General features: G+C 35.8%; 1 protein-coding gene and 1 long non-coding RNA gene across 2 annotated transcripts; both read left to right on the forward strand.

Annotated features, from left to right (window-relative positions):
* The first annotated feature begins 320 nt into the window (after nucleotides 1-320).
* Nucleotides 321-13,035, forward strand: LOC129942353 (uncharacterized). The gene is made up of 3 exons (XR_008781023.1): nucleotides 321-543; nucleotides 606-738; nucleotides 12,621-13,035. It is a non-coding gene; the product is annotated as an uncharacterized LOC129942353 (long non-coding RNA).
* A 168-nt stretch (nucleotides 13,036-13,203) lies between these two features.
* On the forward strand, nucleotides 13,204-15,229 carry LOC129941513 (DET1 homolog). Its single transcript, XM_056050184.1, has one exon. It carries the CDS (start codon nucleotides 13,255-13,257, stop codon nucleotides 14,920-14,922), a length of 1,668 nt encoding a protein of 555 aa, XP_055906159.1. The 5' UTR covers nucleotides 13,204-13,254; the 3' UTR covers nucleotides 14,923-15,229.
* The last annotated feature ends 547 nt before the right edge of the window (nucleotides 15,230-15,776 follow it).

Raw genomic sequence — 15,776 nt, forward strand, 5'->3', positions numbered from 1 at the left:
GTAGATGATACAAGATTAAAATATAAATTTTTTGAAAACATTTTTGATAAAATGTGAACGCTAATTCTTAATTAAACCAAATTTTCTCTAACATATTTTAGTATGTCACTCTTTTTATAGACGCTTTTTGTGTGTGATGTGTAAATTCGCTCATCTAGATCTTCAATTATGTATTCAGCAAAGAAAAATATACTTTTCGAACTTCGAATAACAGCTGTTGCATTCGAAGACGACTTGTTGCAATTTGCAAATGCCGAGTTTAGCGTCCAGTCCACTAAATCGAATTCTGAAGTTTCATTTTTATTTCTATTTTCTTTCTAACTTTATTGAAACACACATAAGATCTTAATTGCACTACGGTTTCAGAAATCTAAAACCGAAGAAACATCTTAAATTATTATATTTCTATTAAAATTACATACATTGTGAAATTTCAATCCAAACATTTAACATTTCATTCAGTTAAAGAGCTTAAATGTTTAGAGAATTGGGAAGTAAATAAAATACATATAACTATGCACATGAAAGTGAAAAGTATAAAAGGTAAGATAAATTTTGTTTCCAATTATGTAAATTCATTTAGTTATAATATATTTTGTTTTCAGGTCATGAGTATTGTTAAGAAACATCAACTTTCGGCATAAGAATTATAATTTATTATACAACCAAAAAAAGATTAAAAACCCATTGACACGTCCATAAACCTTTGGTTGGAACCAAATTGATTTTCAATAAGTGGTAAGTGCAAGACTTTATTTAGTTAAATTACGAAAATTTTAAAGTTCATGGATGTCTTTTACAAGCTAAAGACAAGAAACTTCGATATTTGCTTTATATTCTGCACTTTTAATTGTATCCAAAAATATAATCAGAGTAAAAACTCGAAAAAGTTTTACTTATTTCAATTCATGAAACATGAGTTTATTTACAGTTTTCAACTTAATTTATTTCCCATAACATAGGATATTCTTTACGTTAAACTTAGTGTCAAGTCACATGTGTAGGTCATTTGAATAGAAACAAGCTTTTTCCTTGCTGAATAAAGGATCTTTGCGCTTTAGTAATTTTGCGGATGGATGTTTAGTTTCCTTCTAATTCTCTGAAAGAGGAATAAGTAAAAAGATTTATGGTTTCATTAGAAATTTAGGTGCGTTTCATAGATTCTATTTTATTAAAACCAATTAGCTTCAATGTGCATCATTTTATTTTGGAGATCATTTTTTTTATCACAACAATTAGGAGTATTTCGTGTCATATTATATCGTGTTTTCAATTGGCATGTCAACTATCGCTGCAAAAGGCATCATTACTAATCTCAGAATCCAGACTTGATCCACAGCACATTTTTTTTATTTAATTCAAAAAACTTGAACTTAATTCAAGAATTTAAAAATACATAAATTATGCCTTCTGCGTGTTTATAGGATCTGACAAATTTTTCTATAACAATTAAAACTGCATCAGTGTTTTTCTGAAAATAAAATTAAAATACTTCTTGAATTTATTTTCAAATTTATTGTTTGTTTTTGATTGTTCTTGAAAAAAAGTGCGTTTATTTAAATGTTTAGATCATTAGAATAAGGAAATGGATTTTTCTTTTTAAAGTCGCATAAGCAATTGTAGACCTGGGATGGAAATTTGGGGACAATTTATTTTCTAAACACTTTAGAGGAAGTGTATTTTAAAATAAAGCTAGAAATGTAGATGGTGGATATGGCAGTCACAAGCAGACCTTTCTAAGCGATCTAAAATATCCCTGCAAAGCGCCGGACAGTGGTTAAATGTATTATTTCAAACGACAAATAATACAAACCAAATATAAAATAACATGTTATTTTAATTTTCTAACAGCATTTTTTTTGAAATATCGTTTTTGAAGCCGAAAAAAAGTCCACTTTCCTCACACTCAAATTAAAAATATTTTGTTATTGTCGGCCGAACGCTGAAATATACAGCTGTGTTCAAAATAATAGGAGTGTCATCAGGCAATCAGCCTATTTCTATTCCGGTAAGTATAACGGGACATTAAAGATGATAAAACAATGAACTGGTTTGCAATTCATAACCGTTTACATTTGTAACCAGAGATCAAATGATCATTACTCTCAATCAGGCTATTCAAAATAATAGGAGTGTGAGTTATACGACGATCGTCGTATTGTTCGCTACAGCCGAAAGGATCGTTTTGCGTCCTCTAAGATGATCCAGGAAGTTCTACGACTGGCAGTAAGCAGTGACAAAATAAGAAATCGATTGTTGGAACACAATCTTTCCGCTCGCAGTCCACGAAAAGTGCCGATGTTTACAAAAAAACATGTAGCCGCTCGTTTAAAATTTGCAAGAAGCCAAGCTAATTGGCCTGCAAAGAAATGGCGAAACATTTTGTGGACTGACGAGACCAAAATTGTTTTATTCGGTGCAACTGGCTCTAGGCAATACGTCCGACGTCCAAAAAATTTCGAGTTTAAGCCTCGGTTCACCAATAAAACGGTAAAGCATGGAGGTGCTAAAGTGATGGCATGGGGCAGTTTCTCATATGCTGGTGTTGGCCCCATACATCAAATCATTGGGACGATGGACGAGCATGCTTATGTGGATATAATGTCCAATGAATGCTGCCTTATGCGAGTTGGAATATGCCAGTTAAATGGGTATTTCAACAAGACAACGACCCGAAACACACCAGTAAGTCTGCCAAGGAATGGTTTCGGGTCAATGGGGTTGACGTCATGGACTGGCCAGTTCAGTCACCTGACCTCAATCCCATAGAAAATGTATGGGCAGATGTGATAAAGGGTGTTTCTCGACGCAGACCCTTGAGTTCGAGGCAGTTGTGGGACGTAGTCGAGGAAACATGGAACAAATTCCAGTTGAGCGTTGTCATTCCCTTGTGAACTCTATGCCACGCAGATGTGCAGCAATTATAAAAAACAAAGGTTTTTCCACAAAATACTGACAAAAAAAAATCTTTATACATATTAAATATGTTTTTTTAGTTTTTTATACTTTATTTTGCTTACTCCTATTATTTTAAACAATTCGTTTTGGCTTTATTTTGATAAACTTATTTGTTTTAAACAAAGTAGCCTTTAAGCATAATAACAAAAGACTGGATTACCTATTTTGTACAAAAGAAAAAATAAATTTAAAAAAATTATACAACTTTTGAGTAACGATTTAATCTAAAAAGAACAGGCACTCCTATTTTTTTGAACCTAACTGTATATTTTCTTCCTGCAATCCTTATTTTACTTGTATGTTCCGTTATATTTTTCAAGAAATAATTGAAACTAGATTGCAATCTCTTTGTGAAAATTTGGAGCCCTCAAAATTGGCAATTGGGGAAAATCTGAAGTGAAGCTTATCAGATTAACAAATCTACAACCTCTTTAGATAAGCTTGATTTATTGCTTTTTTCAAGAACAAGAGCGTTCGACATAAGCGGGTCCCAGGAAAGCAACAACTTATTTATTAAACCGGTGTTGGTCGCAATTCATGATATTTTCGGGTATTTCTTTCCCTAAACATTTTAACTTCATTGTTTTTGGCTACAGCAGCTTCTTCAGTTAACTGGCGTATGGGTTATATAGTATGTTGGACGATTTGTGCCCCATAAACAAGTACCTATAAGAGGATTGAAATATATAAATAATCGTTTAATTTTATGTAACGAATCGCATTGTATGTAAACATTAACAACATTTCTTTTTTAAAATTAGTGTATTTTTTGCCTACATACCATTGGATAAAAAGAATATTCATTAACAATTTCTTTGGCAGTTTCCAAGGAGTACTTTTTAAATGCATCGATGTTGATAGCAAAGCAATGAGCCAAAGTTTTCAAAATCACTGCACATTTCTCCTCGCTTTTTCTGCCTTTCGAAGAGCGGCTTTTCATCTGGGCCTGTTCGCTATTTTTTGATTTCAGTGCGATACGCAAGATGAATACAAAAAATTAAAAAAAAATCATATCCACGTACAGCTATAGACAACTAATAAGGAACACGAATTGAATTCACTTTTAAAGCAGTATCTGTATTTTTTTTTGATTTTTTTTTTGAAAAAATATTTTTGTTTTCAAAATACACTTTTTAAATTTAAAACAATGTTTACCAAACATAACATTTATTTCATATTGCAGTTTCTGCGAAAACACAGCGTTTATTGGTAGACAACTAATTAGAAACAAAGAGAAAAATCATATCTTATTTTAAAATTTATAACTTTATAATTTCATTTACCTTTAATTTATCTTTAATACCTTGTTGCGAAACCTTTTTGCTTCAAAACAACATCTTCGTTCCATTGATGAAATAAGCCGCCTGCACTGCTCTACGGGTATAGCCTTCCAAGCAGCTTATTATTATCTTTAATACCTTGGCTTAGTGTTGTATAGGATTTCGAGGTTGTATCTGCAAATTTCTCTGGTCATTTACCAGTTGTTACCTCTATAAAATTTCAAGATGTAACTTTATCACCCATTAAATAGATTAAAATGGATAGAAAATCGTGCTGAAGTGTATAGACGAAGGTTTGACGCTCAGGTTAACTGCCTTTCCTCCCAAAGAACATTATAAATAGTTGTGACCAGGCCGTTGAAAATATTTTAAAAAGTGTAAGACAAGCAGCGGTTGTGGTAAAACCTAAATCCAGAATGTAGAAAACTCCGCAACAAATCTTTCGTAAATCTCAATCTGTTTAGGAAGACCAATTCAATTTTTTTAAAAGTCTTTACATAGAATCCAATAAACTGTATAAAAAGCTCTGTATTCAAAAAGAAAAAAAAATATGTAAATGGCGTAGCAACCAGGCTTTCAAACTGTAACGACGCAATAACATTCTGGTCAAACGTGAGATTGTTAGGTGGTTGCAAGAGTATGTCAGCCTCAGCTATTGATGTTTAAAAACTCGCCGAGCACTTCAAACAACTCCTGAACCCTTTGACAACAAGTTTGAAATTTCAGTATGCCCTTCCTTTAGTTTTAATCCCAGAATTAGATGGGTCAATCACAATAAGAGAGTTGCAAGGAACTCTAGAAAATATGAAAAATGAAAAATCTGCAGGAGTTGATGGTATACCGTGTGAATTTTATAAATATTTAACTCCGAATTTTCTAAATCATAGTAAATGACTTCTTTAATAGACTTCTTGAAGAAGGAGAAACTCCAAAGAGTTTCTTAAAAGCATTTTTAAAAAAGGGGATTTGCAACTTCCGAGCAACTACAGGGGCATTTCGATTCTGCCTTGTCTTAGGAAAATATTCACCCATCTTTTATACCAAAGGTTGACAAAATGGGTTGAAGAGAATAAACTCCTTAGAATTTTCCAAGCTGGCTTTCGAGCAGGATTATCTACAATAGACCATATATTTGCACTTACAAGAATAGTTAAGAATTGTTTTGAAAAGAAAAAGAAAATGTATGCCTTTTATGTTGATTTTCAGGCGGCATTTGACACGGTGAACAGAGACTCTTTAATATATAAATTATCTACTTTGGATTTATCCACTAAATTTCTAAATCTGTACAAACAATGGAAATTCGATGTCTGACTTTTTTAATACAACATGTTTTCACTATTTATTGACGATGTATCTAAAGATTTTCCGGGTGGAGTCATTGTCGGTGATACACTTAAAAAGATGCTTTTATACGCGGATGACATCGTTATTTTAGCTGATAACCCCACATCTTTACATCTTCAAATTAATAAACTCATAAGATTTTGTGATTTGTGGGATCTCAAAATTAACGCCACAAAGTCAAAAATAATGATTTTTGAAAGTACTCAGCGAAGAAGAGTTCCCAATGGAAAATGGTTTTTAGATCGCGAACCGTTAGAAATAGTATCTCAATACAAATACTTAGGTTTTCTAATAACGTATAACCTTGATCTCCGCCCTCATGTTAAAGAAAAATGTATTGCTACCAAAACAGCAATAAATCTCATGTGGAGTAAATTCTTTTGCAATAAATATGTCGATGCTACTGCTAAGTTTAGAGTATTTGATGCAACTATAAGAACGTGCCATGGAGGAATTCGAAGTTGTTCAACGTTTCTTTTTCAAACGCATTTTCAAACTAGCTAGTTCAACTCCAACGTATACTATCCACGTAGAAACCGGTATAGCACAAATATTCCTAGGCAATTTAAAATCAAATGCGGACTATATTGTTAAAGTTATGAATAAACCTGATACAAACCTTCACAAAAAAATAATGCAATACGCACTCCGATCTTAATTATCGCCTTCTAAAGAATGGTACGAATTGGCTAATCAGTATTGCTTTAATCTAAATCTTAATAATACACCTCTAGCCGATTGGCAAAAAGTTTTCTATAAATGCATAGTAAAGATAGATGACTCTCATTATTTACAGTGTTTGCATAGAGCTCAAACTTCTAGCACTAAACTCATATACAAAACACTAAACCACACACTCTACAGAAGTAATTATTTTAACGAACAATTATCTATAAAGCAAATGAGCCTTATTTTTAATGCAAGAACTGAGATGCTGAATTTAAACTATAAGCCACATAGAGTAGACCTTGATCCAAAATGTACTTTGTGCAACCGTAATGAAATTGAGGATGTGTACCACTTCTTAGCTGTTTGTCTAATGTTACAGGAAATTAGAAGGCTTTACTTTTCACAAAACATTCTAACACTTGAATATACCAAGCAACTCCTAAATGGTTATCTAGATTGGAAACCCCTATGCTCCTATATTAGTCATGCTTTAGGTTACCGTAACAGTTTTATATAGGTATTAATTACATATTTGATAATGTGTTCTAATTTCTCTTTTTTTTGTTGTAATTATATTTGAATGTTTTCTTTATTTTTTTTTTAAATATTGTACTATAGAATAAAACAAAATTAATAAACAATGTATATACAACTCATAGTTTATAACTTTAACTCACTTAAATGTAAACTCGAAATAAGTCAATTCAGACAGACGGCAACATTTGCCATGCTTTTATTCTTAGCTATTTAAAGATTGTACATTTATCGAGAATAATAAAGAATTTATAATAATAAATAATAAATAATAATACCTTCGAAAGAACATCATTGTTGGAGTTATTTTTGAGAGCAACAGCTCTTTTAACATCTGCCCCAAGATGCTCTATCGGATGCATGTCTGCACTTGATGATGCCCATTCCAGAACTGTTATCGATTGGTGCCTAAAGAACTGTTTCGTAATTCCAGCAGTGTGCTTGGTGTCGTTGTCTTGCTGAAACTTCCATATCACTGGCATGTTTATAACGGCTCAATCCCCTAATCGTTCCTTAAGAATGTCAATGTATTTAACGGATGTCAGCGTTCCATCGATTCGATGAATTGGACCAACTCCACACCACGAGAAACAACCCCAAACGTTAAGCGAGCCGAATCCATGCATAATTATTGGCAAAACGTAATTAGGGTGGAACGCTGTTCCTTTTAGCTTTGGGACATTACGTGCACCATCTTGGCCGATCCTATTTATTTTAGTTTCGTCACGAACTCTATTCTAAGTCTACGTTACTTTGCGGTTACTAATGGTTTCTTCCGAGAAACACGACCATGCAACCCAACTTCCACCAATCTTCTTCTGATTGTGCGTGGCCCTATCGGGACATCGAATGAAACCGAGAGTTGGCGTTGTATCTCTGGGAAGCTTATTTTTGGGTCTTTTTTGGCCAGCGTCCTAATTGCTCGATCCATTTGGCAGCTTGTCTTACGGGCCCGTTCTTCACGAGGTACATTTTCAGCAGTCCCGAAGTTTTGAAAATGCTTAATTGCATTGAAAACTTTCTTTACAGAACAGTTCATTTGAAATGCAATTGCTTTATAGGAAGTTTTAAGCTTCCAAAGCTCAAGAATCGCTTTCCTTGTGGAGGATCACAACTCTTTCCTTTTTCCCATTGTAATTACACGAGGCACGAGCCTCATTTAAGATTACTATTGCCCTCTCCAAGCGAGTCAAGGATCCGTTTTGCAGTGTGGTCTAAATAAAAGACGTCGAAGAGAAATTTCAGCTGATGAATATGTTCATTATTTTCATTTCCTTCGTATCCGGATAACATTCTTTCTTTGCCTTAAGCACCTTTTCATACGATAAGAATACATCCTCGTCCGTCCTTTTATTGACGACACTTCGAATGTTTAGTACTGAGCCTCAACCAACATTCCTCTCCAGCTAGCTCGGTCCCCAGCTAGCTGTCTCCAGTTTCGCACGCCAAGTTGGTTGAGGTCCTCTCCCACCTGGGTGTGCCACCTGAGTCGTGGTCTTCGTCTTTTGCGCCGTCCCTCGGGATTAGATTCGAAGACCTTCCGGGCTGGAGCGTTGATGTCCATCCGCTCTACATGACCTAGCCATCTAAGCCGTTGGACTTTAATTCTGCTAACTAGGTCAGCGTCGCTGAACAGCCCGTACAGTTCGTCGTTATATCGTCTTCTCCATTCTCCATCTATGGGTACGGGACCCAAAATCATCCGAAGAATTTTTTTCTCAAAGCATCCTAAGACGCTCTCATCTTTCTTTGCCAGGGTCCAGGCCTCAGCGCCATAAATGAGAACCGGGATGATGAGTGTCTTATAGATGGTGATTTTAGATGCTAGAGAGAGGACTTTACTTCTCAATTGCCTTCTAAGTCCAAAGAAGCAGCGATTTGCAAGAGTTATTCTTTGTTTGATTTCAGCGCTCGTGTCGTTGTCTGTATTAATAGCGGTGCCTAGGTAGACAAAGTCCTTAACTACCTCAAAGTTATAGCTGTCCATGGTGACGTTTTGTCCAAGACGTCGTTGTTCAGTGTCGTTTTTTGATGACAGCATATACTTGGTCTTGCCCTCATTGACGACTAAACCCATCTTCTTCGCTTCCGTCGCAATGCTCAAAAACGCTCCACTGACATCACGCTTTGATCTTCCAATTATGTCAATATTATCTGCGTTTCCGAGTAATTGGATGGACCTTTGAAAAAGATTGTGCCTCTAGTGTTGACGGTTGAGTTTTGCACAATTCTTTCCAGAACGATGTTGAAGAAGTCGCATGACAGTGCATCGCCTTGTCTAAAACCTTTTTTGACATAAAATGCATCAGTAAGATCTTTTCCGACCTTGATAGAGCAGCGTGCATTCTCCCTCGTCATTCTGCACAAAGAGATAAGTTTGACAGGGATGCCAAAACTAGACATTGCTCGGTAGAGCTCTTCCCTATAAATGCTGTCATACGCGGCTTTAAAATCGATAAAGAGATGGTGGGTATCGATTTGAAGTTCCTGGGTTTTTTCCTAGATCTGCCGTAGTGTGAATATTTGGTCGATAGTGGACTCTCCTGGTCTGAAGCCACACTGATAAGGACCAATCAGGTTGTTGACGAATGGCTTTAGACGTTTACATAATACGGCAGAGAGGATCTTATTCGTAATGTTGAGGAGGCTGATGCCTCTGTAGTTGGCGCAATTTAGAGGATCTCCTTTGTTATGATTCCAATCATCGGGCATGCTTTCTTCCGACCATCTTTTGCAGATGAGTTGGTGCATGCTCCCTCAAGTCATCGCCTGCTGCTTTAAATAGTTTGGCAGCGATGACGTCTGCTCCAGCAGCTTTGTTTGACTTCAGTTCGTTCACTTCATCGAGGTCCCGTAGGCGGAATTGTTGATCTGCGTCGCCTAGGTTGAGTGGTACTATCTCCCTTACAACGGAATTCGGTTCGTCATCGCCGTTATATAATTTGGAGAAGTGGTCTTCCCATATTCTCAACATAGACTGCGGCTCTACTACGATGTTCCCTTGATCGTCTTTACAGTCTTCGGTACGTTTTGATAAAATTTACGAATCTCATTCCTGTTGTGACATCCCTCTATCTCCTCGATTGCGCGCTTCTCATGCCTTTTTTTTTTCATCTAAGAAGCCGGTGTTCCTCTCTCCTCTTCTGCTCGTAGAGCTCGCGAGCAGCTCTAGTCCTTTTGTGCAGCGCCGTTTTGTATGCCTCTTGTTTCGCTGCGTGCGCTTGCCGGCATTCTTCGTCTAACCAGGGGTTTCGCTGTGGTGGCTGTGTGAAAACTAGCACTTCAGAGGCGGCAACTCTGATGGCTGCAAGGCAATGTTGCCATTGGTTTTCAATGCTTAATGCAGGCAGCATAGGACTCCTTAAGTGGTTATTAGAGACTCGGCCGGAAAAGAACATGGCAGTCTCTTGCGATTGTAGCCGTCTGACGTCGAATCTTCTCACAGTACTTCCTTGTTTTGGCTTGGATCCGTAGATGTACCTTGACTACAACGAGGTAGTGGTCCGAGTCAATGTTGCCCTCTCGGAATGTTCGGATATCCTGGATACTGGAGAAGTGTTGTGCGTCGATCGCAATGGTCAATCTGGTTGACGGTTGATTGATCAGGAGATTTCCATGTCCCCTTGTGGATATTAAGATGCGTGAACTGCTACCAGAACGTCTCGCCCCGCAGCGAAATCGACCAGCCTGAATCCGTTGTGGGAGGTAGTGTCATGCAGGCTGTATCTCCCGATTATGCCACCAAAGATGTCTTCTCTTCCTAGCTTGGCATTTAAATCTCCTAAGACAATTTTAATGTCATAGCCAGGGCACTGCTCATATGTCTTGTCCAAGAGCTCGAAGAATATGTCTTTGGTGTCTTCATCTTTCTCCTCTGTTGGAGCTTGCTCGCATATTAGGCTTATGTTGGCAAATTTAGCCTTGATGCGGATTGTCGTGATGCGCTCGCTCACACTGTTGAAACTCAAGACTTTTTGCCTGAGGCTAGTTCCAACAAAAAATCCGCAGCCAAATAGACGCTGTCTTTGTTCTCGGTAGAAGTCGCCGTAGTATATATCGCAGTCTTTAAGTTTGCGTTTGCCCGGTACATCCCATCGCACTTCTTGGATGGCGGTAATATCTGCCTTGCAGCAGTTTAGGGCTTCCGCTAATTGTTCGGCTGTACGTGGTCTGAAATTGACCAAGCTTGTATAAGACTAATCTTAACATGTGTGTAAAATTTCATTAAAATTCGTTTAATAGTTCAGATTTTATAAAACTTTCGCTCTCCCATACAAACATCAAAACCCTCAAATTTTAGAAAAATGTTAATGACTTTCTTTATAATTATTTTTTTTTTCAACCAAATATGTTTATTTATAATTTTTTTTTAAAAATCCGTTGAACCGTTCAGATTAACCAGACTTTTTTCCGCTCTCCCATACAACCTGAACCACTGTGTGTCGTAGGTAGAAAGGTGCATTTTCTTTTTATGGTAACCCAGAGATATAGGTTTTTGTCTAGGTTTATAATCGAGTGGGATTTTGTTTTGTCGAAATTGGGCAATAGTGACTTGGTCGTAACACAGGTGTCTAAGCTTTTGCATCTTTCATTGGTTTCTTGGAGTATTGTCTTTAGCAACTGATTAAAGATGTTTTGACAGAAAGTAAAACAAACAATATGGCCACCATGAGCTGTCAAAATCAAACCGGCTCTATTGGAAAACCCTTTATTTGCAACCCTCTAATTTTTTCAAATGGATGGTATCTTTGTCGAAAAGAGTGGTTTAAAAAATAAAAACTAGACTACTATAAGGGAATTTAGACTTATGCCCATTTATACCTTTCATAAGATATTATGTTAGCCTTAATAGGTTAGGTTAAAGTGGCAATCCATGATGGAAACGGACACACTTGGGCCAGTTTAATGGCCCATTGTGATACCACATGAATCTTGAGGCTTCCTCCTAAGCTCAATGGAACCAGTTTGAGTCCCTTACGAGATGTGAGAGGCTAATTATGATGATATGATTTAGATCGTTAAAGAAGAATTCTCCTAGGTAATTATTGGGTTTTTTCGCTAGAGCAGAACAAGTACAGAGAAGGTAAAGAACTGTTTTCCCTTTTCGTCGTCCATACAGCTTCTGCAAAAGTCATTTGAGAATACCCCTATTCGCGTTGCATGCTTTCCTATTAGACCATATCCGGTTTTGACACCTTTTATCGAACTTATATGCGATCTGCTTAGAATAGCAAGCACCTTGGAAGCTTTTAATCTAGTGTTGGCCAGATGTGTTTTGTGACCCTACACGTGGTGATGCCGTTCCACCTGGTGTTTGTCTTCTTCATAGCGTCTTGCATTAGCAACAGTTTACAAGTAGCGATTGGTATGCCAGTATGTGCCAAACGTGGTAGGATGGGCTGCACTGTACCGTTCCTGGCAAATTTATCTGCCTTAGTGTTACCTCTAAGGTCTCTATGGCCCGGCACTAGCAAAGGTGAATATTAAACTGTTGTGCCATCTCATTAGAGATGATCGACAGTTATGGACTGTTATAGTGTTTGTAGAGACAGAATCCAGAGATTTTATAGCGGCCTGACTATCTGAGAAAATACAGATATCAGATGTTGACGTTTTCTTTAAGCCAGGGCAAGACTTATTTTATCGCCAAAAGATCCGCCTGGAACACGCTTCAATGATTGGGAACTCGGAATGAGAGACTTAATTTCAGTCGTTCAGAATACACTCCTAAACAAACACCCTCTTTTGTTTTTGAACCATCTGTACAAAAATAGTTAATTTTATTACTTAAAAAACGCTCCTTATAAATAAATTTTGTTATTTTATTTTCAGAATGCAAAAAAGACGCTTTACCAAAAATACAACACACAACAAATTAAGAGACCAAAATAGCTGAAAACGAAAAGAAAACCCACTATCGACAATATTTGTCCCTATCATAGTGTTGTATGTTACGTAAGTGATAGTTCTAAGCTTAGCTTATCAGAATTTAAAATAGTACCTAACCGATTAATGGATCATCATCATCGTGAGCTTTAAGCTGATTTCCTTAAGAAAAGAACCAGAATTTATAACAAAAATTTATTAATATTTTAGTATATAAGTTTAAACAGACAATTTAAGGCACCTAATATGAATCTATTAACAGAAAATCATTCATATTCGATAAGTTAAAAAAAATGTCAACAAAATAACTATAAATTATAAGCAAGGCAATATTAAACTAAGTTATGAGTTAGAGTTAAGAATATTTATGTCAATAGTCCATTCAAAATTATTTATATTTATTTATTTAAAACTATATTATTTAAATTGCTGTTATATCGTGTCATGATAGAAAAAACGCAACTCTAAAAGAAAATAAGGGTCTCTCTATGAAAGTGCATTCAACATAACCCATACAAAATTCACTTTTATATCTAATTTCATTTTGACGTTTAATTTTGTGTCATTTAAAAAAAATCCAATGGATCCATTAAATTCTCACACGTATCTCCGCAGAGATAAGTCGTTTAATTTATTTCATTTATTGACCGATCGTGAACTTGGCATCGACCGTCGTCACTATATCCATCGTCGACCTTCGAAGAACTTTTGTGTAGACTTTTTCAAATGCATCCCACCTAATCTGACAATAGCCAATGTTGAGAAACACACAAATTTCATACGTAAATTCAGTCCCGATGGCAAGTTTTTAATATGCTTCTCACGGGATCAGCAATCATTTGAAAGTTATAAATTCCTCGGTACAACAAATGCCTGCAAGATGCTCTACAAATGGAAAAGTGAATATGTCCCGCCTGATTGTAACACCGGACTGGGCCATGAAATTCGCCAAAATATATTCAGTCAATTGTTTCAATTGCATTGGTCGATTCAGTTGACTTCGACATTTATGCGTGCGCTGTACCGAGAGTTTAGTATATTCACCGAAGATGGAAAGTACATTATTATAGCTAGTCACATGCCCATCCAAGAGGAACATCTCCCCTCGTATTACACTCTGAATTCAATAGGTCGAATGCACTTCGAATATGACTTGTTCTGGTATCGATTTTATATGGTTAGGTTGAGCGATGGTGCGGTAAGTGATACCATAGAGTTTCCCTATGATTTTATCAAATTATCCCACAACCATGGAGTTACGTTGAGACGTAATTTAATGGTTGTGGTTTCGTTATTCCACCAAACGATAAATATTCTCAAATTGTGTAATGGAAAATTTATAAGGTCCAATACAATTGGCCGCTATCCTCACGGAACCGATGAATGTATATGTAAACATGTTCCTGAATATGAGAATTGTTGCCAAATGCTTGATACAGGAAACAATGGACTAAAGCAGAAGATTCTAATTTTCTTGTACAGAAAGGTGTTGAATTTTCAAGATGAAAAACGCACTGAAATGATTCAATTATTCTATCGCCGATTGTTTATCTACGAAGCAATGCAAATTTATAAATTGCAATTTCTCGATCCGGATCACTTGTTAATTCGCTACGATCTCCACAAACATCCCAATGTCCAAACCACCGAATTGCATAAATTATTTGTTGTCTATAATCTCGTGGACAATGAGATTGTTAGGGTTTCTGCTGAAAATGCTTCTGATTTACTATTGTACTTTGTGTATTATTGTGATTATTTTCGAGATGTGCGTTCGATATTCACGGGGCGAGCACCATCGTCGTCGAGTAATAACGTTCAAATACGATATGCTCAGATGCGAATAATAAATGCATTCCCTCGGGGTTATTTTGATGCGGCTTATCGTTTGTTACCTCAAATACCATTGTCCGTGCAAAGTTATTCGGTTTCGCCGTTTTTAGATTTGAATGTCTTTCAATATGATACTCAAATGGTTTCGGCTTTGGAACGTCCAAGGTATTCAAATTGTCAACCGATTCGGTTTAATGATCGTGAGACAAATTTGCTATTGTATCGCATGTATTTGGGGATATTCGATCAAGAGAATAAAGATAAGCATAATTTACTTATGCCAGGAGGTCCTAAGGAACTGATTGCTTATGTATTTCATCCATATGAACCGTTTTTTATTAGTGTACAAAAGATAGGCAATCGATATGTTACTAATTTTCATATTCGCAATGAGGGAACTATTGTAAAAAGGTGATTGTTTTTATTTTGTTTATTGTATGATAAAAGTTGTTTTCTTTTTAATGTTTTTTTTTTTGTTTTTCATAGAATTGTCACCATTTTACTTAGACCATACTCTACGAACAAACCTCATTCCTTTAGTTCTTATTTTATTTGGATTAAATTTGCAAAATGAAACCCTTTTAAACAAAATAATTATAAATTATCGCTGACTTTAAAAATTTCAATTTGTTAGAATTTCTTTGTACCTATGGCTAAAATATTTAAAACTATTCAATAGAAGAAATGATTTTAAAATGATATAAGAAATGTAATTCAATATAACAAAAAGATAAATTCATTCTAAAAAAAAAACAATATTATTTTGTAATTAAGTTGCTTTAAAATCTCGTTTTGTCTTAAATTTAGGCTTCGCCCTCCAAGATTTCATTTTAGGCTTTATTGCGCCTTGTCGAGTCCTTTTTGTGTATGAAGTAGTAGGTGCTTCCGTCGTCATCTTCCCAGCCCGTTCAATACCTTGGGTATGGCAAGGAAGCCTGAACAAAATACTTCACTTTCAGCACTGAAGTCCACGTTGAATGAATTTTTTGATCCGATAGGTTTCTCATGATCGGTGGTTCAGTAATTGTGTCCCTTACCAATAGTTGGGGGAAATTTAAAAACCAAGAGTTTTAACAACAAAAAAACCGAGCTGTAAATTCGCTTACGTCTTTATTGTAACTTAATGTTAAATTCAATTCAATTTATTTTTCTTCTTTTACAGTTATATAATATAAAAAAAAACATATGAATTAAAAACAACTAACAATTTAACAATACATAATAATATTTACAATGCAAACATTTTAAAGTGTTTTTCACTTGAAAATA

Source organism: Eupeodes corollae, chromosome 1, assembly GCF_945859685.1.
Source record: "Eupeodes corollae chromosome 1, idEupCoro1.1, whole genome shotgun sequence".
In the NCBI taxonomy this organism is placed as follows: Eukaryota; Metazoa; Arthropoda; class Insecta; order Diptera; family Syrphidae; genus Eupeodes; species Eupeodes corollae.

What these genes read in the sequence shown, in the direction of transcription:
- LOC129941513 (XM_056050184.1), top strand. Translation starts at nt 13,255, where the DNA reads ATGGATCCATTAAATTCTCACACGTATCTCCGCAGAGATAAGTCGTTT.